This window comes from Callorhinus ursinus, unplaced genomic scaffold, assembly GCF_003265705.2.
Source record: "Callorhinus ursinus isolate GAN/ISIS: 27379988/994484 unplaced genomic scaffold, GSC_fseal_2.0 scaffold41, whole genome shotgun sequence".
NCBI classification, from domain to species: Eukaryota; Metazoa; Chordata; class Mammalia; order Carnivora; family Otariidae; genus Callorhinus; species Callorhinus ursinus.
Genome location: NW_027397103.1, coordinates 5,723,673 through 5,750,407, shown reverse-complemented (window position 1 = coordinate 5,750,407; position 26,735 = coordinate 5,723,673). Strand labels below are relative to the sequence as shown.

The 26,735-nt window shown below is 35.7% G+C and overlaps 1 protein-coding gene across 2 annotated transcripts in view; it reads right to left on the bottom strand.

The window, feature by feature from the left end:
* MED13L (mediator complex subunit 13L) overlaps positions 1 to 26,735 on the bottom strand; it is a 302,219-nt gene that overhangs the window by 134,634 nt on the left and 140,850 nt on the right. For both annotated transcript variants that reach the window (XM_073881054.1, XM_073881055.1), the window contains exons 3-4: positions 16,853 to 16,937; positions 3,522 to 3,605 (exon numbers count right to left, since the gene is read on the bottom strand). In XM_073881054.1, coding sequence (XP_073737155.1) covers positions 3,522 to 3,605; positions 16,853 to 16,937 — 169 coding nt within the window. The remainder of the gene's footprint in view (positions 1 to 3,521; positions 3,606 to 16,852; positions 16,938 to 26,735) is intronic.

The window sequence follows — 26,735 nt, the reverse complement described above, 5'->3', positions numbered from 1 at the left end:
AGAGAGAGAGAGAGAGAGAGAGAGAGAAAGAAAGAAAGAAAGAAAGAAAGAAAGAAAGAAAGAAAGAAAAAGAAAAGGAAAGAAAAAGACAACATGAATAAATTTCTTTTATCTTCCTGGACCTGCCTTCCAAATTTATATATATTTTTCTAAAATTAAATGTGTTTTTCTAAAATAAATTGTAAAATTATCCTGATCATCATATCGTATCAAACATTAAGAACTCTTTTAGAGTCCACCAACAAATGATTTAGTTTTGCTATCAATAGAGAGAGAAATTATAGCTCAGGAAATCATATGCTGTTAATCCAATAGGTGAAACCTATTCATCAATATATTTATCAACACTATTAGAGTTATTTTAGCTACATAAAATATACTGTGTGTTAAAACATATTTTTATTCTATTAAACAAAAGTATTGATGTGCTAGACCTACTTAATTTTATACTTAGAATACTATTCTTTATAATTTTTTTTAATTTAAAGATTTTTATTTATTTATTTGACAGAGAGAGAGAGAGAGAGACAGCGAGAGAGGGAACACAAGCAGGGGGAGTGGGAGAGGGAGACACAGGCCTCCCCGCTGAGCAGGGAGCCCGATGCGGGGCTCGATCCCAAGACCCTGGGATCATGAGCTGAGTCAAAGGCAGCCGCTCAACCGACTGAGCCACCCAGGTGCCCCAGAATGCTATTCATTAAAGTATATTTCTCTTATTTGTATCTAATGACATGAAAAATACTAATTTGTACATAAAAGTTGTTTAGCACTTTTGCTTTTTCTCAATTAAAGTATAAACTAGCCACATAAATTACCTCATTTAATCTTCACAATAACCCTTTAAGGGAGTAATTACTATCATCAACTGAGTTAAACAAAGTTCAGCTCAGAAAAACTAAACAACTTGTCCAAAAGCTTATAGAACTTCTAAAGAGAGGCATGGCATGTTATCCCTAATCTTCTAAATCTAAATGTCCTCCTCTACAGCATCACTCTGTCCATCCAAAATGACTTGACCACTAAGATTCTGTTTCAGCATCCAACAAAGAGGCTCTATTTTCCATTCAGAGAATAAAAGTGGAAAAAAAACATTATGCCTAACAAAGTTTTATTACAGCAAATGCTAACTTTTTAAAAAGATTTTGTTTATTCATTTGAGGGAGAGAGAGAGAGAGAGCACCCATGGGGGGGGGGGGGGCAGGCAGTGAGCAGGGAGCCTGAAGCGCCAGCGCAGGGCTCCATCCCATCCCAGGACCAGGAGATCATGACCTGAGCCGAAGGCAGACACTTAACCATCTGAGCTACCCAGGCGCCCCAGCAAATGCCAACTTTTAAAATTGAATGTTTGGTTTAAAAATTTGTCAATTGTTAACAATACCTCCTAAAATGGTTTTTTCAAGATCATTAATATTTCTGCACTACAATAAAATGAAGTGCTACATTTTCAACCATGAGGATAAAATCTAAAAATAATGAAATAATTCAATTACATTGCTCAGAAATCAATAGGCTCCCAGTTACAAATCAAATATCTAAATATACTACAAGTATTATTTACATCTGATTTGCTAAAGTTAGGAAGATTTCTGGGATGTAAATTCCAGTGCAAAGATATACAGAGGCTATATAAAATAGATTTGCTAACTACATATGACCTCAAACATTAGTTTTTACCATTAAAATACTAACCGCTACTCCTTCAATCCCTATTTTATTTCCACATCTCCCCTTCATCCCCAAATTACTGTGAAATCATCATACTAAGTACCCAGACCTACTGTTCAAAAGTTTTAGGACTGGCTCTGTTAGTTCACCATCAGTGACCAGCTGTAAGCACATCCACGGAGCATGGAGAGGCACACAGGAATGAATGGTAAAGATCACTGTGCCAAAGCAACTCCACATGTAACCATTCACTTATCAACATAAAAACCCAAACCTGAACCACCAGTTCAGCCCACGTGAACCCCAAACAAGTTAACAGAAAATCTACATCTTCTGTAAATTTAAGGAAACACTAAGATTAATTATGTCCATGGAACAAATGCATTACTTAGACCAAATCAATATAAATAAAGGAAAAAAAATTCCTGTCCATCAAAGCATCTGTCAACAAAACCACACTTTTACACACCCATACACACCAGTACTCCTTAAAAGTTTTATTATCCTTTTCAGGCAAACTGCGTTATATACAACCCCTACTTCCTATTTAAATACATTTTTGGGGGGAAGTGCCTGGGTGGCTCAGTCGGTTAAGTTTCTGCCTTCGGCTCTGGGATCAATCCCGCATCAGGCTCCTTTGCTCAGCAGGAGCCTGCTTCTCCCTTTGCCTCCTTCTCTCTCTACCTGCCGCTCCCCCTGCTTGTGCTCACTCTCTATATATCTGACAAATAAATAAATAAAATCTTTAAAAAAAACAAACTTTTTTTTATAAAGCCTAAAGGATTTGAAACGTACAAAAAAGGGAAAATATTTTAAAGAAGTTTATGGTGATTTGGAAGAAAAAAAAAGTTTAAATGCCAGTCCCTAACTTACCTGATTTGAAAAAGGAAATCCCAATTTTCATAAATTAGGCTTGGTTAATGAGATTCCACAACCACTTCATCAAAGCTTTAAGACATACAGGTTGGGAGAGAAGGCTGCTACCGCTAATTAAATCCCCAGTAGGCACAAGAAAGTTAAGAAAGTAAAGGTTCCACAAGAGGCAGGAGCTGCCAGCCAAAATTGTGGCAAACTACCTAAAAAGATCTAACCTTATGGCTACCATGTAAGGCTTCAAGAGCTCTTCTCGGCAGCCAGGAGTTGGAATCCTTAGCTTGGGGCAAGTTCACACACAGTAAAACAGAATTGAGATTGTGTGCACTCCTCTTCAGAAATGAAATAATCACCCAATCAACTTATGACTCCAATTAAGTCTATGCTGTGTTCAGAGGTAACTGGAGTAAACATTTGGCTTTGAAGGCTCTGGTTTTTGATCCTGGTTTGAGTGATCTAAAATTCCATGCTTGTTTAGTATAAAGGACTGCCTTTAAGGCCATGCATACAATAAATGATGTTTAAAAGTTTAGGATTATTGAGAAAAGTAATTCACAGTCCTAGTTTGAGAATTCTCAAAGAAGTATTCACTGACTTTTAAGGGGCATCAATCAATTCTATAAAAATTATCACCATTTGAATTCAGTTGACTATTTTTAATGTTATGCCATAACACTTTAAGGAAGAAAGATTAAAAAAAGGACAATGAAAATAACAAAATAGAATATTTTAATTCCAAAGAGTATGGTAAGAAGGGGCTTAGACATGGGTTATTGATAATCTTTCTAGTCCAATTTCCAATATTCCACAAAAATTTAATCATAGAATATTTAATAAAATGTGATCCAGCAATCTATTTTAAGACATCTAAATTACTAAGATTATTAGAAAATAAATAAATAAGCGGCTTCCCCCACCCACCTCTTCCCAAAATACAGTTGTGCTCAAGCGAAAGGAACAAAAACTAAAAGCATAAGACTCACCTTTTGTTGACTGGTTTTTCATCCTTTTCATAGGGTCGGACAAACCACTTCCCAATCCTAACAAAGTTCTTATCCATTAGGCACCTACAATAATTACACCAAGAATTATATTTATAGTTTCAATAACAAATTAGCAAGTCACTAAATCAAACAATCGCAGATGAGATATGCTACTGAAAATAAAAACATCACTAATTAAACCATCAAAATGTTTTCTTACTACTTTAAATTTTTATGTTATAAAATGCTGAAAGAACTTTCTGTCTTCGGGTATAAATTTTTATTATGCATTATTCTTGCACATGGAAAAAATTATGCACAATTGGTGGATATAGTCCTGAATTGTCTTAAACTTCTGAATTACTTCAAATCCAAACACACTTTTGCATTATTTCAATTCTTGGCTCATCAAGAATGTTGGGGATACAGTCAGCATTCCTTAAGAGTACCTCAGAGGTATTCTTCCTAGCCACTGATGCTCATTTCACAAGTTGTAATGCTGGCTTTCTGGCTTGGCACGTGATATGCAATGCTTTCGCAGAGACCTCAGAAACAGAAGCACTGCAGAGCCTCTTCTACTCAGGTATTTTCTTTTATAGGTGTGGTGAAGCACATGGCTATGGCTCTGCAGGAAACAAGGAACTGCAGCCATTTCTTCAACGGTGAATATCGGCTTCCCCTGTATCTAAAAGTTGTGCCTCACTTCTGTTTCCATGCTGTATTATGTACATTGTGTTTCAATGTCAAATTATAGGGTAATCTTTCTGAAGACATGTTAAATGGCAATTGAACTCAACTCATATAATACCAAAAATGCACACAATTCAATCGAAGTGACAACAATATAGACAGCTATGACCAAGTTCACTCGTGTGCAGGCAGATGACAGCTATATCCTAACTGCCATCTGGCCAATTCCGAGATGCCATCATTTGTAAGGAGTATCCCTGATTTTAAAAATATAAAAATGTGGGAGAAAATGTACATTTTGAAATTGATGAAATAAAGTAATCCCTAACATTATTGAATGAAATGACACATATTTTGTAAGAAAACCTGTCAGAAAGTTGGATGTAATTCTTCTATCCACCAGTAAAAGAGCTACATAGCAATTCTTTATTCAATATTCAGGCAATTCTGCACCTGGCTTTTGCCTCTGTAATTTCCATACCACCAAGGAGGACGGGGGCAATTCAAGCCTTCACCCAACTCGTTACAGGTTAAATGGGTTAGTAACTGGCAATGGTTTCTGCTGGCCACAATGTAACTCCCTGTGGGCAGAGCCAATGTGGAGCACCGCTGCATCAAAACATCATTGGCTTCAACTGCTTTTATTTTGAAAATGAATTTCTACAACAATCTTCCTTGCTCACAATGTAGAAAATCATTTTTAAAGCAAACCAATCTGTTTTCCCAAGATTATAAATTAACTTGCTTTTAGGGTTAAAGACGTGACTCCATTAAAGTTAGAATAGGAAATGTGGAATACCCAATAAGGTGGAAGTATTCTCAAGAAGCAAAACTGAAAAAGTATCTCCACAGTTTATACCCTAGCTCCAAGACTTAACTGTATTCATCAGGCAGGTAGGCAGGCAGGATGGATGGATGGATGGATGGATGGATGTAAAGACATTTCCACTGAAAGACTCCAGTGTATGGTAACAGATTCCCTCCTCCAATAATACTACCAATAACTACCAAGAGAATCACTACTACCACCACCACATTCGATTACCAAGTGCAGTATAGCATTTAATTATTGTAAAATCTACTATGAGATAGATGCTACATGCCAAATTTTATACAGGAAGAAGCTAAGACACAGTGAGAATGTCACCACAGAAGGTCACATAACTAACTGACAACAGAGTAGGGAGTAAGCCCAGGTATATATCTGATCACAAGGCCACAACATTTAACTATTACCATATACTGACTCTCATGCTGTCACATTTCTGCAATTCTTTCCTCATTTTCAAAGTCCAGATACAGCCTGTAATCGATGAGCCTATTTAATGTTTCTTTACTCCCTAAGAGCTGTTATTAAGTTGAAGGTGTTCTTAAAAATCGATAATGCTTAGCATGAAAGTAATGGGGCATGTAACAGGTACAAAATCACATCAAACACTAAACGTGGTCTTCTACTGCCACACATCCTCACTTAATAAATACCATTTTAAATAAAGTATTCATACTCTCATATATGTCTTGAAGGTCAGAATTCAAAAGACTCATTTATTCAGTAACAGAAAAAACAACATGAATTTACAGTTTACGGAGAGAAAAAACAAGGCTTTAGATAGTATAATATAAAAGAAAAACAGATAAAATATCTCTGACTAAAGAAGACAAAGTGTAAAGCTTGTTTCAAAACTCTTGCCCTTCTATGAAGTAAAAGCCACAAATTCTATTTGTTGATTTCATTCCAGTACAAACAAGGGGTTGAGGGTAAAGGAGCAGCACATAGCCAAGACCACTGAAGTACAAAGGCAAAAGGCAAAAAGCTAATGAAAATCCTGAGTCTGACTGCGCTAACAAATCTCCTGGAGTTCCCACTACAGATCCTACTTCGTCAGGCAATGTCAAAAAAAGGTTATTATCACTAATACACAAAACAGCCATGGAAACTACTGACCCTTGAACCTGAAACTATCTGGTTCCAAATGATAGTAATAAATGACTTAGTGATTTTCAACTGCTAATCAGTTTCTATGTGATCAGTGATCTCCTACACAATGAAAGAGAAACATGCGAACACAAAATTGCTATGGGTGAAGTATAGCTGACTCTTCAACATTCCAAGGGTTATAGGGGTTCCAACCCCTGTGCAGTTGAAAATCCATGTATAACTTTTTGAATCCCTAAAAACTTAAGTACTAATACCCTACTGCTGACCAGAAGCCTTACCAATAGCATAAAAAGATTGATACATATTTTGTGTTTTGTGTATTATATACCATATTCTTATAATAAAGCAAGCTAGAGAAACAAAAATGTCATGAAGAAAATCATAAGGAAGAGGAAATACATTTATAGTACTGTACTATATTTACCCCTCCCCCCCCAAAAAATACAGGTGTAGGTGGACCTGTAAAGTTCAAACCATGTTGTTCAAGGGTCAACTGCAGTATTTTTATTCAGTTCTATAAGTACTGGATTTGCAACTGATTTATCTCTGCATGAGGAACCAGTCTCAAATGTCATGTTCAGCAGTGATATAGCAGAGAGTTAGCAAAGTTACCAAGTACCTCAGAGAAGGTTGGAACAAAATTAGTGAAGTCACTGAGCACTGTGGCCCTGACCCCCAACCCAAGAGAGAATTAGTTTCTCAGTTAAATGTAAAGATGGGTAAGTATGAGGATGAAGTTTCTTTTCACTCAAGAAACAGGTAAAAAGAACTCAGCAACTATCACTATCAATTTTTACACTCTGCAATCTCCCTAGTTTCAACTATACCTGATGCAAAAAACAAAATTCACTCAATTTCTCTCTTTCTCATACACACAAACACACACACACACACACACAGAGAGAGAGAGAGAGAGACATGGATGCTCCAAGACTAATACAGAAAGTATTTCCATCTGGTGTTTTGTACTTTAGGTTATGGGAGGAAATAAAAGAGGAGGGGTGTGTCTTTGCTGAGGAAGACACTTCTCCACCTGACTGACACCTGGGACTATGCTGGCTCAAGAGCAGACTTATACTGAAGGACTAAGCCCTTGGTTCTCAATCATTTTTGGGTCATGATTCTACAGTATAAGTAAATCCAATGGAAGTTATTATAGACTCCTCTCTCTCTCAAATAAATAAAATCTTAATAATAATAATTTTTTAAAAAATGGAGCATTTTGGTGGCTGAATCGGTTAAGTGGCTGCCTTCGGCTCGGGTCATGATGCCAACGTCCTGGAATAGAGCCATGCATCCGGCTCCCAGCTCAGTGAGGAGCCTGCTTCTCACTCTCCTTCTGCCTGCTCCTCACTGTTTGTGAGCATGCACGCGCGTGCTCTCTAATAAATACATAAAATCTTAAAAAATAGTAATTTTTTAAAAAGTTAGTATAGACTTTCTCTCCTGAAAATTTCATGGAAAAGCAAAACACTGCATATAATTCCACAGGGTTGGTGAGCGCTGTGAAGCAGACCCTAGAGTGGGAACCTCCGTATAAAACACGACCACCGATCACTACTACCCCTGCTCTGGCCTGGAGTCGGTCCCACCCCACTCTATCCTGCCCTCCTCTAATTTAATTCTATTCATCTTTCTTGTCCCAGATCAGCCAGCACAGCACTCTAACATCTACAAATCAGCACTTTTATCACCAAGTTGTAATGATTCATTTCTATGGCTCTTTTTTCCCCATGAAACTATGAGAAATCTGGAGGCAGACATAGTACCTATCTTATTTACTGGCAATATTCAACAAACATTTAAATCCCTGTTATGTAATATGCTTTATGTTCTGCTCTATACTAGTAGGTGCACAATAAATATCTGAGAAATGAATGCTATACGCTAAGGAGTGTTTTCCCATTCACAACTTAACAGTGTTATTCTTCGTGTTTGTGACCATTAATCATGGGCAGCCTCATATTATTATTTGAATTTTCTTGTGTGTATACGTTCCCGACTAGTGAATAACGTTGGAAGGAAAAATAAAATCTACATATTTCACTTTTTTTAATAGCCCATCAGCTCTCACTCCACACTAAAATTATAGTAGATACTTAACATGTAGGGAATCACACAGATGCTTAAGGGAAAAACAAAAAACAAAAAACAAAAAAACAGGAAGACTAGCACAACTGTCCATATACTTTAATTATACTTTAAGAACAGAATTAAATCTTTTTGAGAGATAATTCTGAAGTATAAAAACTAAAGAACGTCAGAAATATAATTTCTCCTTTTTATAATCTATAAACTTTTATTATTTTTAAGGGACAAAATTTATAGTTAACTTGACAAATATAACCTATCAGACACTCCATCTACCAAAAATTGCTTCAAATCAACATCACAAATAGCACCAAGAATGTCAGTTAACCCTAGTTGTTCACTCAGTAATCCCAGTCATCCCTGAGATTTCCAAAATTACCTTACTATTAAGATATGACATAATTTAATAGTGTAGTATAATAGTATCTTGCAAGGTCACAATGTGATTCCAGATTTATAAAATGTTCTTTAAGCAATAATTCTAGGAAAGTATTTCTCTTTTAGAAAATAATCCCCAGGCCCCTACTATCTCCCAAAAATCACTATTTCAAGAAGAAAACAGCTGCTGAAAAATAAAAATGAAATCGGGTTGTGTGTTTGTATGTGCACACATGCACACACGTTTCTGGGTCATGCTGTATGACTCTAAATAATTAACTACAAGGCCTTGACTCCAAAATTGGCAAATCCCAATCAGTAATCCCAAATCCACGGCAGACCTGGTGTAAAATTACAAATGCCACAGCCGCAGCCATAGCCTAGCTCAGCAAACTATTTCCCAGATGGGACCACTGGGACATTTAGAAGGGAGCGCTCTGGGTCCTTCTGTGCACCTCAAATTATGCAGGTGTGACAGTTTTCAAAGATTAAAAAGTCCAAGGACAGTGTTTCTCTACCACACCCTGAATCAAAGTACACTTTAGTGTTACTATCTGGTTATGGAGCTGCTCAGATAGACTAAATTTCATATAATTTCATAACAGAAATTCCTCACCAGCATCACTTACCACTCCAATCTATATCAAATACACATGCATAAAAGTATCCTTCCTAAAAACTAATCTCCTTCCTAGAAATTGCTCCCAATTCCCAACCAAATAAAAGAAAGTCCTATAATTTAAAAGCTGAAGAAACTTTTTTCAACTGATCCCTTCTATCATTACTTTGGGTTCCTACTGTGCCCTAGTGGATGCTGTCACCTCTGGCCAAGCAAACCCTATCATTTCCATCCTTTCCAAAATCTCTGCAAGGTTAGGCATTTTTGTAGGCCTAGCCTCACCTGAAAACATCCACTCTAATGCTATTCCAAAGAATCTCTCCTCTAATTTCAAACTTTTAGTTTGAATCAATCCCACTGTGCAGCCACAAAAAAATTTTTTTAAAGTCTTAATTCTTCCTCTGTCCTAAAAATATTAAATAAATTGGTCTTAGGGTGAACATGTTTCTTTCTAGACATTTACAAGTAGATACATGCTTTTATTCACCTGTGTCTGTAATGTTTATAGTGATTCTTCCTTTAAAAGAATATGCCCCTTAGATCTAAAATCTCATTTTCCTACTTTCCTACTTTTCCTACTTTCCTACTCAGTTCCTACTAGAATTGCACACGACCACAACTCAGTAAAATGGGAATTTATTGATTACTCATTTCCTGCTCTGTTATCACATTATACCCAAGGATTCTCAATGTTGCAAAATTCAATCACCATTTCTTCAACTAGGCCTGTTCCTACCACCATGTTCTAGTGAATATATTTATTATTTTTAAATTCTTGAGCCAGCACATCCAAGGACAGTGCTCATTTGCCCTCTGATGATCACCTCTATTAAATCACAATACCACAGGACACTGAAAGTGAGTAATATACAAATATAATGTTACTGCGATCCTAATTATAATTCCAATTTTCTCCATGTTATTTTTACTGTAGTTTTCCAAATGAGTATCTTCCCTCTAAACACCAACTCCTGGCAAACCAAGAAGCTCTGGGCCAAAGGCAATTTTACAGCTGTGTTATAAACTACCATGGGGTGACTATGCTGGCAATCCATTAGGAAAGCAGCATCAGTGGACTACTCTGAAGGGCCATTATGTTTTACAAATGTCCAATACTCACAGATTAAAGTCTCCCTAAAAGTATGGACAGGATAGAGCATAACAGCTTCAAAACACCCATGTAATGTTCTATTGTGTGCAAAGCAATGATCTGCACTTTAGAGGGAAAAAAACACCTTTCCATCAAAATCAGCTTATGTGTTTTATTCTAAAAACTTAAGACAATTAAAATTAAGGGGTGCCTGGGTGGCTCAGTCAGTGAAGGCATCGGGCTCCCTGCTCAGCAGGGAGCCTGCTTCTCCCTCTCCCTCTGCCTCTCCCCCTGCTTGTGTTCCTGCTCTTGCTAACTCTCTCTCTCTGTCATATAAATAAATAAAATCTTAAAAAAAAAGACAAAATTAAAATATACTAACCACATTTAATTTGATAGCATTATGCCAGTCACTTTTAAGCATCTCTATGAAGCTATATGAAAGCAAGATTTTCCTAAGTCCCATGTGTTATGCAAATCACTGAGGCAGCACTAAAACTCTGGGTGATATGAACTGCACACATTTCCTAGTTTTTTTTACAGCTCTCCAACCCAATGATTTATTTCATTGAGAAATGAGTTAGGTGAGAAGGATACAGTATACTATGAAAATTAAACCAATTATTATAACATGGGACTAATAGCCACTAAACCTGCAATATTAAAAATGCCAAATGAAGAAACTAGTGGGAGAGACTGCAGGTTTTAGTTTTCCATAATCTCTTCACAGCCTAGGTTTCGTGAAGCAGCCTAAACTTGAGACACGAAGTGTAACCTTTAAGAAGTTCATTGTCAATATATAACAAAATCCCACTAAATTGCAAAAACTGATGAAAACAATCTGAACTAGGATATTATCAGAAAATGATGGGAAAATCAGCAGAGAGTCTATATAAGTAAAAACAAAATTAATGGTATTTTATCATTCCAGGTATTTTGCCAAAAAGGGATAATCGGTCCTTAGGAAAATAATAAGCACACTTACTTGTCTCAGAAGAGGAAAAAATATGCATGACTGCATCATCTAAACCTGTAAAACTTAAAAGACCCAAACACTCTCAGATATTCAAATTCTGACTAAAAAAGTGAAGAATATACCAAAAAAAGCCAATAAGCCTCAAAGTTCTTTGTTTTAGAAACATATCTATATTCTAGTAATATAACCAACACCAGTTTGGAGGACAGAGTATGAAAAGGGAGAAGAACTCAATCAAGAGGTATGATAGATTGTATACTGTTCCAATGTGCTCTATCCCTCTCCCTGTCCCATTAACATCAAGTGTGGCCACGTGACTTGGGTACCTCCTACAGACAGACAATACTTTCTCATCCATTTAACTTTAAGCTTGGTGGCAAATTTCTCAGCCAATGAAATGTGAGCAGAAACGGCATCCACCACTCCTAAACAGAGGCTTCAATGAGCCACTACGCATTTTGCCATTACTCTTTGCTCTCTATCAGGAGCCCAGCAAGTCTTTGAAAGGGCTGCTCCATCAGCATAATTCCTGCCTGAAGGCAAGAGGATATGAGGAGTGCTACTAGTAAATGACTCACAGTGGGCAAGCAGCACAAGCAAGAAAAAACTTCAATTGTTTTAAGATAGTAAGATCCTTCAGGTCTTCTGTTACCGCAGCATAATGGAGCCTAACCTGACTGTAGAAGAGACCACTGCAAAACTTCATCAAACACCGATGACATCTTAAAGTAGTCCAGTGGCAGTCAAAATGAAGAGAATGGGATATCTGGGGGGGGGGGGGGGGGGGGTTGTCCAATATTATATGATAAGAACTATAAACCAAAGAAAGACAAAACTCAGGGTACCAAGCTATTAAACAGACCATCACAAGGAAGTAGGATTAGATGAATTATATATGAACCCCAAAGAATAGGATTAAGATTTTTTAAAACAATTACAGGAAACAGATTTCTACTCAGCATAAGAGACTTTCAAACAATGAACTTTCTAACATTTAACTAAAGGAATGTTCTAACATCTCTCTAAAAATGAAAAGAACTCCTTTAGAAAGCTGTGCTCACACAACCAGAAGTTTTCAAGGAAAGTATGGATGACCACATACAAAGGGTATTATAGAACAGGGTTCCAGAATTATCTGGGTAAACAGGCTAGTTGACTTAATGTTGTGTCCAATTCTGAAAATAGTATTACTGATAATTCTATTTGCTAATATTAACAGCAGTTAGCCATTTATAAGCTCTTATAATGAGAAAGGTACTGGGCTGAGCAGAACAATCCTTCACCATTTTATAGGTAAAGAACAAGGGCTCTGCAAGCTTAAGTCACCTGCCCAAGTCATATATTAAAATTCTGCTGGCAGAGCAGAGATGTAAAATATCTTCCACCTCTGAAAGCAATGAAGAAATGGACTTGTAGCAATGTGTGCCCATAAAGATATGTAATATTACAGCCAGATATGTTAGCCTCTAACCGACACCTTGAAGGAAAATGCTCTTGGGTAAGCACCAGTGAGGTTTTTGGTTTTCTTAATGAACAGATGACACTGGCTAGACCTATACAGTGCAGTGTATGCAAATACTGGAGAGCTATAGGAGGAATAAGTAAATGAAAGATAAAATGTTTAAAGTCCTATTACCTTAGAATTTAAAATATTCTACACACATCAATATAGTATTATCTCAGCACCAATCAATAGCAATAAAAATGAAATTATCTTATTCTGTGCGAAGTTCACAATGTTATCTTAATTTCTATAGCAAAATTATTTTTAATAAACCACTGCAGTAACTCATCATTCTGTATACACTAGCAACTGCTGCCTCATGGAGAAAAAAAAAATCAATTTATATGACTCCTACTTAGCTGTGAGAGCCTCTCAAGGTGGTTAATGGAATTCCCTTTTAATTAAGCAAATCCAATATGCTTAAAAATACAAAAAGCAGAAATAATAAATCATTAGTATAAGCTTTGTTACTATGCGAACTAGGAAAACAATAGTTTGGGAAGCACAAACACCCTGCAGGTGATACATTCCTTGATGATCTGCTACAATAACCTCAATTCTGGCTTTCATGCTAGAACCTCAAAACACCCTCAATGGGAAACCCAGTTATCTTTCTGAATAGGAATGGAAAGGTGTGAGAGAAAATTGCCAGGTCAGAAATAAGATAGTAATCTGTATTTCAATAAATTTAGGTTGGTTTTACAGCAAATGGTCTAAGCTAGGGACAAACAAAAGGGCAAGCATATGTTGGCCAACCCAGTCTCTGGTGACAATGAATAAAGAGAGCTATAAACAACCATTTAAAATGATTCCTCGCTTCATCTCAATCATACAACACAGCTACTTAAAGTTTGGTGAAAAGAGAATATTATTTTGAAAGACAAAGGAATTATTACAATTTTTCAAAAAAAATCTCAACTTGTCCATTCTAACTATAGTAAGGGAGCTAAATAGCTTGATTACTTATTTTCTAAAAGAAATACGATTTCAGGGGTGCCTGAGTGGCTCAGATGGTTAAGCGTCCACCTTCGGCTCAGGTTATGATCCCAGGGTCCTGGGATCGAGCCCCACATCGGGTTCCCTGCTCAGTGGGGAGCCTTCTTCTCTCTCTGCCTCTCTCTCTCTCTCTCTCTCTGACTCTCATGAATGAATAAAACACTTAAAAAAAAAAAAGAAATACGATTTCAAAATAAAGCTTGTAAGAGGATTCAAATCAAAGTATGCAAAATAATAAATTTATGGGTAAAGGAATTAACCATTCTTGAACAGTAACAATAGGTCAAGTATTATGCAGCACCTATCATATACATTATCTAACAAAAACTCAAGGTGCACAGTATAGTATACTTAATTTAAAGGTGTTTACTAAGGCTTAGTGAGGTTAGGGGAAGTGTCCAAGTAACAGACTGTGAAATCAAACCAAGGTCTAACCCAAAGTTCTTTAGAACTATCTGAAGTTTTATTACATGACATATTGCATATGTCACAATTAACTTTCTTATCAAATAATAACTTAACCTGAACTTCAGGGGTTTAAAGATTCTGTTTGTTCGTTTGTTTGTTTAATTGAGAGAGAGCGCACACGCACGTATGTGCGCTCCCATGAGCAGAGGGAGAAGCAGACTCCCTCCTGAGCAGGGAGCTGGTCATGGGGCTCGATCCCAGGACCCTGGGATCACGACCTGAGCCAAAGACAGATGCTCAACCAACTGAGCCACCCCGGCACCCCTGAACTTCAGTTTTTATCACAAATTTGGAATTCATGAGCAAAGAATAAATGAATTTTCTGCATTTTTCTTCTCTCCCAGTTTTTCTGTTCTTCTCATTTTCTCCCATTTAAAACACAAAAGACTGAAAAGAATACAGTTTAACCACAAATTAATATTTTTTCTGAAAAAAATAATGATATGAAAAACACAGTGAGCTATTTTTTAAAATACGTGTTTTATTCCACATACATTAAAAATTTTCATCAAAGACTGTTTAGGGGTGCCTGGCTGCCTCAGTTGGTTAAACGTCTGCTTGCCTTTGGCTCAGGCCATGATCCCAGGATCCTGGGATTGAACCCCACATCGGGCTACCTGCTCAGCGGAGAGCCTGCTTCTCCCTCTCCCTCTGCTGTTCCCCCTGCTTGTGTGCTCTTCTTTCCCTCCCTCTCTCTCTGTCAAGTAAATAAAATCTAAAAAAAAAAGAGACTGTTTAAAAGTGCATTAATTATTATACAGATAATAAGAGCTTTGTTGGATTGGATTATAGAAACAGTCAAGGTTCCACATTTTCCTGAAGGCACTTTGTGTGTACTTTGTTTTGTTTTGTAGTGGGAGAGAGAATTATCAAATATTTGAATTGTTTAAGAGTACTCAACTCTCAAAATCAATGCTTCTAAAATATACTGCCTTAGTAACAGATGGGTGGCCTCTAGGTCCACTCCAAAGCACAGAGGTGGGAACTGGAGTTCAGAAAGAAAAAGATAAATCTGGTGGGAACGGTCTCTCTGAGTGAATTAAATGGTGACAACTTATCAACTGCAGCTTAGGTCCCCTAAGCATTGACACTGTAGTGACATCACCATAACCAAGAGCTTGGATAAAAACTAAAGAGTACCAGAATGTTCTTTCAGCTTGATCACCTGAAAGTACCAAATAAAGACTCAAAAAGAGAAGTGAAAAAAGTTCTTCCCACAGAAGTTCTTAATTAACCCATTCTTTCTCATCTGTTTTTCCCCTTAAAACACTATCTGTGCCAGGAGCATACCATTATGCCATAAGGTAAGGGGGCACCAGAACAATAACGACAGGTCAAAAGGCTGCACAAGCTGGCGTGAGGGGCTTTCCCTGGCCGAACCTGGAAGAACTTATGCATCAAAATAAATGATGGTACTAATGAATTACAATCCATTGAATAAAACTGAAATCCATTTCTCCAAATTTATATAGCTAAAAAGATTAATGGAGATTAAAAACACACATATATGTGTACATACGAGAAAATGAAAAACTCTTCCTTACAAAAAGAATGTCAAACAATGAAAGTAGAAAGAATGGTGACATTTGAAAATTAACATTACAGCCAGAACTCTACTAACTGATTTAGACAATAGAAAGTAAAACACATGAGTCAAAATGTGATAACAGGATAATTACACAATCTCATTGTATCTGGCCACAAATTACTTAATAATTACACAGACAGAATTAACAAAGGTCACAGTTAACAAGTACTTATTAATTTACACTGTAGAAATCTGACAGAACACCACCTCAAACAAGTGATCAACAATGTTAATATCAATGACACAGAAATTCAGGCCTCCTGCTTTGATACACTGAGAAGGATACATCATCACTTTTATGGTATTACTACAAAGTGCACAACCTAAATCTAGTCATGAGGAAACTACCTCAAATTGAGGGACATTATATAAAACATATGGCCAGAACTCATTCAAAATGTCAATGTCAAGAAAGAAAAAGAAAGGCTAAGGAATACTTCCAGACTTAAAAGAGACATGAAAACTAAAATGTATGATTATGGATTGGATCTTGGGGGAAAAGGGTTTAAGATATCAAGGATATAACTGGGACAATAATGACATCTGAGCTTAACTACAGATTAGATAATGGCATTTTATCAATGTTAGATTTCTTAATTTTCGTAATTACACAGCGCTTACATGAGAGGCTACCCCTGTCCTTAGGAAATGTTCACCTAAACAGGGGTTAAAGAAAGAACAATCTCAAGTGTGCAAATGACTCTTGAGTGGCTCAGGAAATAACTTTTAAATACACGTTAGTAGTAAAGGGGCAAGCAATCACACAAACTACAAAGCAAACTGGGCAAAAGAAAAACTACTGGCGAATCTGAATAAAAGGATATATGAAGATCTTTGTGCTATTCCTGAAACTTCCCTAAGGTTGAAATTATATCAATATAAAAGGAGTGAGACCAGATGTCAAAGCATTTTGAGAATTACAGGACAACCTGGGAATAGCCAGCATTACACCTGAGTGTCTCAAAACAACCGTGATGCTGGTCCTCGCTTACCTTTCCAACAGATTGTGGATCGCTTTGAAGAGCAGTGTCCGACATTCATAGGAAAGGCCATTTTCCCAGAGTCCTTCCTCCACAACTGAAAAGAGCAAAACAAAACAAAACAAAACAAAAAAATGAACCAGTAAGAAAGGCGTCCAGATAAAAATTAACTTTCAAAACATTTTTCTAAAGGAAAGTTGATGAATTCATTGAAATGAATTAGCTCACACTGGAACTGGAGAAAGGAAGTTAAATACTTGCCCAAAGTCATAAAATACCTATGTACAGAAGGAAATAACATGTTTCAATTTTAAAGTCTTCAGAATATAAGCATGGTACAAACTCTGTGTGATGAAAGTCTTTCCAACCCGATTCTTCAAAATTTGAAATCATCTGAAATTCTCAAATTAATCTTTCTACCGAATAGTGCCACAAAGACAAATTTTGTTAAAATTCTATTTAAAGATCGCAAAATGTCACAAACTGATGCTAAGGTTAGCATCTGTATTTTTAGAGGAAAAACTAAAAGGAGAAAATACTCAAAAATGTCAGTTATTCAAATTTCCTTAAATGTTTTAAAGGCAGTATCTCAACAGGATTTTAAGGACATGATTTTAGGGAAAATGCCAGGAAATTAAATCTTAATATAAAATCAAATTTATTTCCTAAACTCTTAATTTCATTAATGTTTGACATTTTGGGAAATACTGTATTTGCCTTGGAAATAAAACGTAACACTAAGCCACAAGTAACTCTAACACCAAGAAAATCCAACAGACTAATAATGAATGCCCCACGCATTCCCAACATTCTTTTCATATATAAAAGGATATAAAACACCCTAGAGAAGACAGCTAATTTCCTTTTAAATTATATTAGTTCAGTTCAAGATAGCAAAAAATTGGAAGAATGGAAACGACATTTGCAGAATATTTTCTTTCCCTTTTACTTGTTATCTTGACAAAAGCTCTTACCAGAGAAAATTTTGACAGAATTAAAACACATGTTAAATCCACAATGCATTTGTAATAGTTTTACTACACCAAAAGACATCTCAAAATGCATCTCCATATTCTCCAAACATACAGAATTAGAAAAAGTATATTTACATTCATGGGTTTTATCTATAGGATTTTTTTCAAATGATAAAACTGGATAATTTTATTCTTGGTATGTCAGATAGGTTTTTTATTTTCCTGCCTATGTGACTTAACCATGATTTACCAAATTTTCCCCAAAGCAACCTCTGTCAGAAACATTTTATTATTTATCACTAAAGAAATGGAAATAAAGTACAGCAAATAAACAAACATTCCTGCTAGCAACAGACTGCCTCTGTTCAAGACAAAACCACCACAAGTTTTCTACAGTCCTCTGAAGGTGTCATGAATCTGTGTTCTCACACATTTATCTTCTAGACAGAGCTTTACCTGGGTGAGAAAGAGAGCTAACATTTCAATAAAATGAACACCCCATATTAATTTGCTTTTCCTTCCTAATGTGTCTCACTGACTGTAAGACACCATCAATTTTAAGAAACACAATTTTTTTATACATCACTGAAGGTGAAGGGGTAGAAGTAAGCTGTCAATTAAACTATAACATGGCTCTTATAATTTAGAATTTTTAATCTGCAATTATTTAAAGAGCTCTTTTATATTTATTGACATGTTTTTCTTTTAAGTTTTATTTATTTGAGAGAGAGAGTGTGCGCGCACAAGTCAACAAGGAGGACAGAGAGAGAGGAAAAGAAAAGCAGAGAAGCAGACTTCCTGCTGAGCACAGGGCCCACTGCTGAGCTGGATCCCATGATCCTGAAATCAAAGCCAGGAGTGGGAGGCTTAACCGAATGAGCCACCCAGGCGCCCTACTGACATGTTTTTCAAATATCATTACTGTACATACTAAAACAGATAATATAAGCCCCCCCCCACAAAAAGCTTAAAAATTCCAGGGGTGCCTGGGTGGCACAGTCGTTAAGCATCTGCCTTTGGCTCAGGTCATGATCCCAGATCCTGGGATCGAGCCCCGCATCAGGATCCTTGCTCTGCGGGAAGCCGGCTTCTCCCTCTCCCACTCACCCTGCTTGTGTTCCCTCTCTCGCTGTGCCTGTCAAATCAATAAATAAAATCTTAAAAAAAAAAAATAAAGTCAATTCTTCTAAAACGAATCTAGAGAGTCAACTCAATTACAATCAAAAATCTCTGCAGGATTTTCTATAGAAAGAGAAAAATTGCATTTATATGACAAAGCAAAGGAACTAGAATACCCAAAATAATGTGGTAAAAGAAAAATATAGCTAGGAGATTTACACCATCTGATTTCCAGATTTACTACAGAACTAGAATTGACAAGATAGTGTGGTACTAGAAATAGGATTGACATACAGATCAACAACAGAACAGAGTCCACAAATAGACCCACAAACATATGGTCAATCGACTTCCAAAAAAGGTGCAAAGGTAATTCAGTGGAGAAATTAACAGTCTTTTCAACAAAGGGTGCTGAAATAAATGAATATCCCCATGCAAAAAAAAAAAAAAAATGAGCTTCAAATCATAGGTCCCACCATATAGAAAAATAAACCCCAAAATGCAAAACCTAAAACTATAAAATTTCAAAAACATAAGAGAAACTTTATATAAGCTTAGGTTAGCAAAAATTTCTTAGATATGACACCAAGAGCATGATCCATAATGAAAAATTGTTCAATAAGGCTTCATCAAAATGAAGAACTCTGCTCTTCAAAAAAACATGGAAAAGTTATGTTCAGCTATGGAGAAGACAAGCCACAGATGAGGGATAAGCAGTTACAAATCACATGTCTGACAAGAGCTTGTATTTACAATATGATACCCTTTAAAAATCTCAAAACTCAACCCCAAGGTAAAAAAAACATTTTAGATAATAGCCAATAGATTTGAACAAATCCTTCACCAAAGAAGATACATAAATGGTAAATAAAAACATGAAGAGATGCTCAAAACATCACCAGTCATTAAGGAGATGCAAATTAAAATCACAGTTATCAACCATTAGAATGGCTTAAAAGAAAAACTGAAAATACTAAGAGCTAGTGAGCATATAGAGTAATTGTAATGGTCATGTACTGCTGATAGGAATGCAAAAATAGTACAGGCACTTTGGAAAAGCGGACTTTGTCAATTTTTTCTGAAGTTAAACATACACTTGTCATGCAGCCCAGCAATATCCATCATGCGTGCATGCGTGTGTGTGTGTGTGTGTTCAAGTAGAATAAGAACTTGTGTCCACATGAAAAACTGTAGCAAATATTTATAGCTGGTTTGTTGCTGCTGTTATTGTTTTTCCAAAAATGTCAGGAACTGGAAACCACCCAAAAGTCCCTCAACTGGGGAAAGAACAAACAGTAGACGATCCATACACTGGGATACTATTCAGAAATAAAAGGCACCTGGGTAGCTCCCTCAGTTAAGTGGCCGGCTTTTGATTTCAGCTCAGGTCATGATATCAGGGTCTTGGGATTAGCCCTGCATAGGGCTCTGTGCTCAGCAAGGAGTCGGCTTGAAGATTCTCTCTCTACCTCTCTCCCTCTGTCCCTACCCTGGCTCACATGTCCATGAGCACTTTCTCTCTCTCTCAAATAAATAAATCTAAGAGAGAAAGAGAGAGAGAGAGAAACAGAAAAAAAGAGAGAGAAAGGAATTAATTAAAGGAACTGATACACTCAAAACATGGATGAATGTCATGCTAACTGAAAAAAGCCATCATACTCAAAAAGCCACAATGCTTTATGATTCATTCATACGGCATGCTTGCAAAGGCAAATTTAAGGTAATATAAACTGTTCAACGGATTCCCATTCCCATCCCTGGAATGGGAGTGGTTGATAACAAAGGGACATGGGAAATTTGGGGAATCATGGAACTGTTCTACATCTTGATTATGGTGATGGTTATACATAACTGTGTACATTTGGCAAAACTTACATAACTACAGACTAAAAAACACTAAAACTTACAATCATTTACTGCTCTACATAAACTCATTTTACTATTAGACACAGCTTCTGAACCTACGCCATTATGAATATACTTACATTGATTTTTTTTATATTTTTTAGTGTTGAAAATGAGAACACGATATGAATCAGAAGGGACTCCTACTCTAAACCTATGTACACTGAACATGATTGTTTTTATCCAAATGATATGGTTTTTTTGGTTAACCTTCATTCACAAATTATTAAAAGCAAAAAAAAAAAAAACGCAAAAAAAGTTTCACCCACAAGAGACTACAGACTAAAGTGGTCCACCCTTAGAATACAATATACCACAAACTGTATTAAGTAATTTGTGTTAAATACTGCAAATACAAAGAGAACAAAAATTTCTCTAAAACATTTCTCAAAAAATGTTTAAACACTGAAAGTTTGAAAATTACCTTTATATTAATATTACCTTTATATGTTAATTCTCATATCTTCCTTTATATTATATAAATTTATATAAAGTTTAGGCACCAATTTAATAGAATACTGGGAAGAAAGTAGTAACACAAAGTAAAACAATTCAGAATACATTAAGCTCTTTGTTTAAGTATAGTAAAGCTTAAGAAACAGAACATTATAAATTATCCTATAAGCTAACCAGTAAAATTTAAAATATAAGTCAGCAGAGGTAATTTACAAGGGCATAGTATTTGGACTTCAAATGAACACCTAAATTTCATCTTACATACTAAAGATTCAAGAGCAGTCAATAATTTATTGAAGTCAACAACTGTAATCAAGGATAACCCCTCTACTAAAAAATATCAATTAGGCCATGCATTTAAGGATAATGTATTATTTTGCTACCCTTTTAAATTTACTGTTTTTATATAGCAAGCATACTTGTGGAAAGGAACAAAAGTCAGACCAAACTTTCTTATCTACTTCATGTGCAAAACTTCCAGAAATACAAGAGCAGTGGATTGTTTCAATGAATCTCTAAAATGTAAGTTAAATCTAGAACAGCATTTTTGGAATCTAATAAATATTTGGCCAACACACACTGGCCCACAGTTCTTGGCTATGTTATTATGCCTCAAGCACCAGGCTAGAAATTAGGAATGCTCTCAAAAAGCTAACAGAGATTTTGAAAAACACTGTAAGGCAACAATAACTTCAAATCCTTTGCAGTACAGTTATCAAACGGCTCAGTTGGTTAAGCGACTGCCTTCGGCTCAGGTCATGATCCTGGAGTCCCGGGATCCAGTCCCGCATCGGGCTCCCTGCTCGGCGAGGGACCTGCTTCTCCCTCTGACCCTCCCCGCTCTCATGTACTCTCTCTCTCATTCTCACTCTCTCAAAATAAATAAATAAATCTTTAAAAAAAATTAAAAAGTCTTTTATTTTAAAATAACAGTAAGATAAAATAACTTATAGTCAAGGCTGATTTTCTACCTAGGAAACAATCTTTCTCAGTTTCTGAGGCTTTATTCTATGTGCCAAGCTTTGAATTGAGCACTACCTATAAATGGGGGATGGGGAGAACATTTTCACCACAATGCCATGATACAGAGTAAAGGACATTTGGCATTCACTTTAGCCACTCAGTATCTGACTTCTTCCTATCACTGGGAATTGCCTATTTCGTAAGTTCTCCTGGGTGTCAAATATGGCGACCCCTAACAGGAGCTGAAACAGATGCTCTCTTCCATCCTCTCCTGCAAAAGGGACAAGGACATCTATGCTAAAGTCCACTAGATGCTCCTGCACCACACCTTTGATTCTGGATCTAGTGACAGAGAAGAGAGCAGACACAGATATTTCTGTCACCACTAGAAAGAGAAGTTGTAAGATCAAGTTTCTGGTGCTAAAGCAGCAGAGGTACTGCAGCATCTACTGCTCAGTGGTGATAGCACTAGTATTCTCATCAAACCAATTCTGCAGCACTAATCCTAAGACTGACAAATAGCTCTGCAAACACTCAATATTCTTTTAATCAACTCCTTTTTTTAGTTTGCCACTAAGAATTCTGACCAATACAGTTTATTCTAATCTCCATTTTATAAATAAGAAAACTAAGGCTTACAGATCTTAAATTTGCCCAAGGTCATACAACTAGTAAATCCAAGAATCTAGAGTCGTTTATAGCTATATTCAGAAGCTGACACAATCAAATGTATTTTATATCTACTTTTTATAAACAGTAAATATACAAATTATCCCATTAATTAAACTCCACAAGGGGAAGCAATTTATTTTCATAGCTGCAGTGATATCTGTAAACATGTGTTGAGTTGTGACCTAATATTATATGTGCAGATACCTTTCAAATTTCATTGGATTTAGCTTCAGTCTAAAATCTCCTTATATCCAGTTAAGAGGATTAGTGGCAAAGCTGAGATTCAAGTCCAAGTTTTCTGACTCTAACACCCATGCTCCTTCCACTATACCACACTTCTCCATAGGGTTAGGGTCACATTAACCCAACCCATCTGCCTCTTTTATTCTTAATGCTAGCTACAAAGGCAACCTTCAACACTGAAGTCAAATTTCCCTTTGGATCCACAATTTGCACCTTAAATTAATGTTTTCTAAATAGCTGCAAGTAATTTTTTCAAAGGTAAAACAAAATTGAAATTGCTTCTGTAATCTATACAATTCCATGATAAAATCAGAGAAAATCACATTTTAGCTTTTTTAAACTATTTTTTTCTGAAACACCTTCCTCCCAAAGTGAAATTTAAACTAACATTCCATTTGCTTGATATTTAGATTCTTCTGAAAGTAAGGGGGTGTGGGGGAGAGCCATGGACCAGGTACTAGTTAGTTTAAATTAAGTTTCTGTAAATGAAGGGAGATGCATTCAATATTTAATTCTCTATCTCCCTTCTAAGGTGGACTGAGAAGAAAAGCAACCACCAAGAAATTTATAAGAAAGCCTGCAGGTGGCTGGAACACATCTTTATGAAATCTACAATCTCCCCAGGGTATACTGTCTCCATCTTTAAAATTAAGAAAAGCCTTTCTAATTCTTCTGATCTTTCCAGTTTACATTTAAACAATCATTAATTCTTTAAGAATACAAAGTAGCAATAAGACTATCTCTATAGACGACTATTTATAAATCTACTTAGATGTAATGAAGAATTTTTCTAAAAGTTTGTTAGTCTCTGAAAAGAAAGCACCAAAAGACCTAAAACATGTATACAATAAATGAGTGGCAAGATTCAACCAAAACAAAGAATTCCTGAATTAAAACATTCTCCTGTTGTTATGTGGTCTATTACAGCCAAGCTAAAACAGAAAAATAAAACTAAGTAGTACCACAGCTGCCTATTTACAAAGAAAAACTATTTTGGCACAAAGTTATCTCACTTAAGTTGTAAAAGCTATAATCAGAATTTGTTTAAATTGCTGTTATTCAACATTTTTTAATATAGTAATCCTCATAATCAAATATTTAAACTGCAAAAGTACTACATAAATGTTTTTCTTTGAGCAGGAGACAGTGTTTTAGAAAGGAAAATTTAAACAGTAGTAATTACCACTCAGCGCCCAAATAATTTTTCAAAATCCTCACAAATTGTAATGTAACTTCTTTCAACTTTAAGAAACATGGCTCCTTGCAGAATTAATAAGCTTCTTTGAAAGAAAAACCATATAAAAGGTTCAGGAAAAAAGTCAATATGGCAAAATATCAAAGCAGCATATACTTCAATGATTTTGTGTTTCCCAGCAGAGATCTTGGAAAGATATCCCTTCCAATTCAACAAATGAAACTGACATACTTTACTTGAAGGGGTAAAAGTGGGAGGAGGGAGAATGGAATCGGGTAGGGAGGAGCATAAAAATTGTGAAACCTTGAAGAAATTCAAGCTCATGCTTTTAGAATTTAGGTCACCCTGCCTTACACAGTTTAAAAGTAGAATTACTTTCAAAGAATACATATTTCCTCTGAGCTATGATACATATTTCCTTTTAATGTATCATATTGCAGCAATAGCTGAAATGAACGTCTAGACATCAAAAACACTTCTTACTCCCACCTACTGCTTTTTTACCTCAGGCATCAAAACTAATGAAACCTATTATCCAGAACATTGAGTTCAGTAACCACATTGGCCTTTGCAAATATTGGAGGGGGGAGGGGCATTTTCTGGGATGGGACTCCTTATTCAGCCATTAAAATTACTGAAAATCAAATTTTGCTCCAAACTCCAGAAATACAAATAGTTTAAAGCAAGAAACATGAAACAAGGAGATTACTTCCCAGGTAGATTTCAGTGACAAACTGCTAAAGATAGCAGGGCTCTGAATGCAGGATTTATAATTTACCCACTGCCTTTGTTTTCTATCTGATCTGCAGTTTATAAAGCATACTAGTTTTTTTTAACTGCTTTAAATTGTTAAATCCCCTATCTAACAATTGCATAAGCAGATAGCATAATGAAACATTTATCAATTTAATTTTATGGGTTGCATCAAATGAAATGCTTTAAAGAAACAGAGAGAGAATTTTGAAGTACCTTTCTTAAAATTGACACAAAAAAACTGAGTAACAAAGTAGCATAATGCTACATTAATTCTGAAAATAGCATTATACCCATAAAAAATCCAATTACATACAACACGATTGATCACAGTTATGCTGCAATCGATTGCCTTGTAAAATCTATATTTAAAGTCATTAATAACTAAATGGACTTATTACTTATATCAAATTCAACCTACTTAGAGCTCTGATTTCATTGAATTACTTGTGGGTGTAGAATATTTGGTATCACTTAACAAACCTATACTGAAAATGGATTTTAACTTTCCCAATGTCAATTAATCAATTAAATAAGAATTAGGATAGAAGATATAGATCAAGATACTCCATTTGTTTTGACCTATTTGTAACTTTACATAATTATGAATATTGTTAATATTTTGTTTTGACCTATTTGTAACTTTAAATAATTATGAATATTGTTAATATTCATCGGACTGAAGCACAGCTGTGATTCAAAATTCTAATTTTTTTAAGTTTGAATAGTTGACAATGTTACATTAGTTTCAAGTGTACAACATACTGATTCAATTTCTCTGTTATGCTATGTTCACAAGTGTAGCTGCCATCTGTGATTCAAAATTTTAATAGTATAATGTTTTACTAAGGAATCTCTAACAGCATGAGTTCTCTGCCAGTTGCAGGATAACCAGAATTTTAATGACAGTTTCTACACAGCATTACAGCAGTTGAGACATGACCCAAGTTAGCATTTCAATGGATCACAGGACTCCATGTAAAGCTACTAAACTTTAAATTGAAGGAGACCATAAAACTAAATTTCTAGATAAATTGAACAAGACCTTCAAAAGACAACTGCCACAGAAAACAGTCAGGCTGCAATGTTTCTTTAATAGCTACACAGTGGAAAAAAAAATCTTGCACAATGGCTGTTACTGACTTCTAAGAACCAAACTTGCCTCCATTTGCTACCCCTTTCAGAGATTTTTAAAAATAATTATTACTTTTTTACCCTTTAAAGCTATCAGTGTGCTCTTAATTTTGTTATATAATACACATAAACAAAGGCCTGAAGGACAGCCATCAAAATTAAGTTATCTTTGGTTGCTAGATTATTTTCTTCTGTACCACTCTGTGCTTAAAAGATTTTTTTTAAATAAGGCTATTATTTATTGAACAGCTATATGCTTTAAAAAAAAAAAAGCTACATGCTCAGAAATTACAAGAAAGATCAACATTCTTAGAACAGGAGCCACCACAAGATAGAATTAAATTTTGAGAAAGAAATCCAGATATGCAGTTCAGTTAGAACATTTAGTTTAAATCATTAATACTACAAAATAAACATTTTATAAACTTAAACACACACACACACACACACACACACACACACACACACACACACACACACA